Raw genomic sequence first — 4,514 nt, 5'->3', positions numbered from 1 at the left:
TACTGTTTTGCAAGGACAGATTATGATAAATTTAACTCCTTGCTGTATTCTATTGATTAAGATCACCTTTTATGTACTAATGATCTTGGTGACTTAGTATCGAAATTTTACTTTGTTCTACAAGAATGCTTTGTTAAGTTAATACCTCGAATAGTCGTTGCTGATACTTCCGGACCGCCTTGGAATACGAGAAATCTATCGAACTTAAAGAGAAATTTATCGAACTTAAAGGTTATTCTAAAAATAGACTATATAAAAAAGTTAAAAAATCGGGATCTATTTGGGACTTTTCGAATCATTCCTTAGAAAGTTAGAAATATAACATGGAGAACAAGTTGGCACATAAGAAATATCTGAATTTAAATCTAATCCAAAGTCTTTCTATAATATGTCAATTCCAATCGTCGCTTTTGTGGTTTACCAAATTATGTTAAATATGGATCTGTGTCCGCTGTATTTCTAATGTTTTGCAATCACTTATTCTGATAAACCTTATAACCATGATAATAAATATCCTGTTGACATCAGTGATACATATTTTGTAGATGCTACTTTCATTGAAGAAAGTACTGCTTTGAAGAATTTAAGAATAATTAAGTCAAAATTTACTGCAGTTCCCGACAGCATGCATATTGAGACATTGTGCCGAGCAGCATTCATATCCTTAATCGCTAATGTCAATAGTTCATTAAAGTCTGGATATATCTATCACAAATGAGAAAGGACACATGTATCATACCTTTGTTTAAATGTGGTAGTCGAAACGATGCCCGCAATGACAGAGATATTTCCGAGCTTAGTGCTATTCCTAAGCAAATGGAAAAATATTAACCGAATCTATTTCTCATCAAGTTTCTCCATAACTTTCTTCTTGCCAACATGGTTTCAGAAATCACTATCGACTATTACGAATGTTTTGGAATTTGGTCAATGATGCTTTCAAGGGTCGTAAACAGACTAATGTGATCTACACTGACTTCAGTAATGCTTTTGATGAAGTTAATCACACACTCTTGCTGGTGAAACTGAATTTGTGTGGTTTCAGCAATTTGTTGCTAAAGTGGTTTAGCTCGTACTTAACTGTTGCTACACAAGATGTCAAGTTTGGTAATGCTATTTCTAAACCGATTGTTGCTTTCTCGGGGGTTCCCTAAGACAGCCATCTATGCCCAATCTTATCCTGTATCTTTATTGATGATTTGCTCACTACTATAAGTTATTCTAACGTATTATTGTTTGCTGTGGTCCGGACGAACAATGCTATCTCCAGTCTGGATCCTTTTACGATTGGTTCGATATAAACCTGATGGAAATGAATATATCTAAATGTAAAGTTATGCGTTTTGTGATGGGTTCCTTCCCTATGCCTTTTTCGGATTATAAGTAGGTAATTGAACTCTGCAATAATAGCATGATAAAAACAATCAACTTTGGTCTCCGGAATTTATTCTGTACTCAACCATTGCATCTCCCCCCCCCCCCCCCACCCCCCCCCTCTTTGCCACCCACTTTATTTCAATAGTTGAGGAAGAGAGTCCGATGATTCGATCTGTTTTATGTTCTTGTTTTTGTTTGTTAGTCTCTTGTGTATGCTTTGATGAATGGGGAGTGGGAGTAGTCTAATGCGAATGATAGGCTGATATTTAAGACAAGATTCATTTCTATAACATTCCTCTTGTTTTTTTTTTTCTTTTCACTTCTCTTTCTTCTTGCGTTTTTATTAAAGACTATTAATGACAATTAAAGAAGAGTTTCTGTTAAGGGAACGAGACTGGTGATGAAACTCAAGGCTTAATCATACAATTATTTATCAAGGTGGTTTTGAGTTAAAAGGTTGTGTGACGGACATACGTAAATTGTTTGCTAATAGACAAAAGGAGGGAGAAGTTTACTCCGAGTAACGGTCTAGATCGGTGTCTAGTCACATTTATTTCAAATCAAGGCGGAATAATATTTGCGATTGAGCAATTTTTCTATTGAGGTCTACCCAAGTGGGTTTTATGAATTCTTGGATTTTTGTGAGATTTTTTTTATTTGTCCAGCTAGTACACTGAGAAAGGTATTTAATGCGAATTAAAATCTGTTTGTGGTTGTGATAATGACTATTTTAATTTCTCATGTAGATTTGAGGCATGATGGGCTTTTGATTGACCCCCTTTGTAATTTCATGCCATCAACTCTAAATACTCCCGGTAAAATTGATATCAACCACCTTGACATTTTTGGGATTTAGATGTGCTACAAACTTTGTGCCGAAAAACAAAGTTGAAAGCGAAGCAATTGATCGTTTACATTTTTGTCTTGTACACGTTTGGGTTATTCCACCCCACTTACTCAACTTTCATCCATATTTTTATACCCTCCACCATAAGATGGGGGGTATACTAATTTCGTCATTCTGTTTGTAACTACTCGAAATATTCGTCTGAGACCCCATAAAGTATATATATTCTTGATCGTCGTGACATTTTATGTCGATCTAGCCATGTCCGTCCGTCTGTCCGTCCGTCCGTCCGTCCGTCTGTCTGTCGAAAGCACGCTAACTTCCGAAGGAGTAAAGCTAGCCGCTTGAAATTTTGCACAAATACTTCTTATTAGTGTAGGTCGGTTGGTATTGTAAATGGGCCATATCGGTCCATGTTTTGATATAGCTGCCATATAAACCAATCTTGGGTCTTGACTTCTTGAGCCTCTAGAGTGCGCAATTCTTATCCGATTGGAATGAAATTTTGCACGACGTGTTTTGTTATGATATCCAACAACTGCGCCAAGTATAGTTCAAATCGGTCCATAACCTGATATAGCTGCCATATAAACCGATCTTGGGTCTTGACTTCTTGAGCCTCTAGCGTGCGCAATTCTTATCCGATTGGAATGAAATTTTGCACGACGTGTTTTGTTATTATATCCAACAACTGTGCCAAGTATGGTTGAAATCGGTCCATAACCTGATATAGCTGTCATATAAACCGATCTTGGGTCTTGACTTCTTGAGCCTCTAGAGTGCGCAATTCTTATCCGATTGAAATGAAATTTTGCACGACGTGTTTTGCTATTATATCCAACAACTGTGCCAAGTATGGTTCAAATCGGTCCATAACCTGATATAGCTGCCATATAAACCGATCTTGGGTCTTGACTTCTTGAGCCTCTAGAGGGCGCAATTCTTATCCGAATGGAATGGAATTTCGCACGACGTGTTTTGTTATGATATCCAACAACTGTGCCAAGTATGGTTTAAATCGGTCCATAACCTGATATAGCTGCCATATAAACCGATCTTGGGTCTTGACTTCTTGAGCCTCTAGAGGACACAATTCTTATCCGATTTGAATGAATTTTTGCACCAAGTATTTCGTTATGATATCCAACAACTGTGCTAAGTATGGTTGAAATCGGTCTATAACCTGATATAGCTGTCATATAAACAGATCTGGGGATTTGATTTCTTGAGCTTCTAGAGGGCGCAATTCCTATCCGATTTGGCTGAAATTTTGCATGACGTATTTTATTTTTACTTTCAACAACTTTGTCAAATAAGGTTCAAATCGGTTCATAACCTGATATAGCTGCCATATAAACCGATCTGGGATCTTGAATTCTTAACCCCTAGAGGTCGCAATTATTATCCGATATGCCTGAAATTTTGTACGACAGATCCTCTCATGACCATCAACAAACGTGTTTATTATGGTCTGAATCGGTCTATAGCCCGATACAGATCCCATATAAATCGTTCTCTCTACTTTACTTCGTGAGCCCAATGGGCCCAATTCTTATACGAATTGGCTGAAATTTTACACAGGTCTCAAACATATAATTTAATTGTGGTCCGAACCGGACCATATCTTGATATCGTTTTAATAGCAGAGCAACTCTTTTCTTATATCCTTTTTTGCCTAAGAAGAGATGCCGGGAAAAGAACTCGACAAATGCGATCCATGGTGGAGGGTATATAAGATTCGGCCCGGCCGAACTTAGCACGCTTTTACTTGTTTATTCTTAATTTTTCTAATTAATTTCCTTTAATTATCAAATAATTAAGAAATAATTTGTTACCATTTGTAAATCTTGTTGTAATTTGACGACATTTTTTTGTCCATAATTTGTTTTTATTTGATTGTTGGTCTATATATTTATTTCGTAGTATACACCCATTACCATTTATATTTATTAAACTAAGTTTCCATTCATCGTTGGTGATTGCAGAGGCCTATGCAGCGCTTAGTGAATGGGTAAGTCATAGTATGTAAGACATATGATTAAATTAAGTACGAATTGTGGTTTTGAATTTCGAAATAATTATTTACGGCCATTAGCTTTATAATTTTCGTTACTATATTTTTTTGTTGTTATTTTTTTTTTCACTTTTTCATATTTTTACCTGATCTATTTTTCTTTATATAAACCATGGTATAAGCATATACATTTTTCCTACGAATATGATTGTTGTTTAAAATAAACTATTACGAACATCTAAGTATTAAGTAAGTAGAATACTTATTATACAATAA

The 4,514-nt window shown here is 35.8% G+C and overlaps 1 protein-coding gene across 1 annotated transcript; it reads left to right on the top strand.

The window, feature by feature from the left end:
* Positions 1-714: 714 nt before the first annotated feature.
* LOC131998405 (uncharacterized) lies at positions 715-4,235 on the top strand (the record flags this gene model as incomplete). The annotated part of the gene is made up of 3 exons (XM_059370696.1): positions 715-812; positions 890-1,107; positions 4,210-4,235. Coding segments are annotated over exons 1-3 (342 nt in total), but the record flags the coding sequence as incomplete, so codon positions are not given.
* Positions 4,236-4,514: the final 279 nt, after the last annotated feature.

The sequence above is a fragment of the Stomoxys calcitrans genome, unplaced genomic scaffold, assembly GCF_963082655.1.
Source record: "Stomoxys calcitrans unplaced genomic scaffold, idStoCalc2.1 SCAFFOLD_221, whole genome shotgun sequence".
Classification (NCBI taxonomy): domain Eukaryota; kingdom Metazoa; phylum Arthropoda; class Insecta; order Diptera; family Muscidae; genus Stomoxys; species Stomoxys calcitrans.
This window is presented reverse-complemented; position numbering and strand designations above follow the sequence as displayed.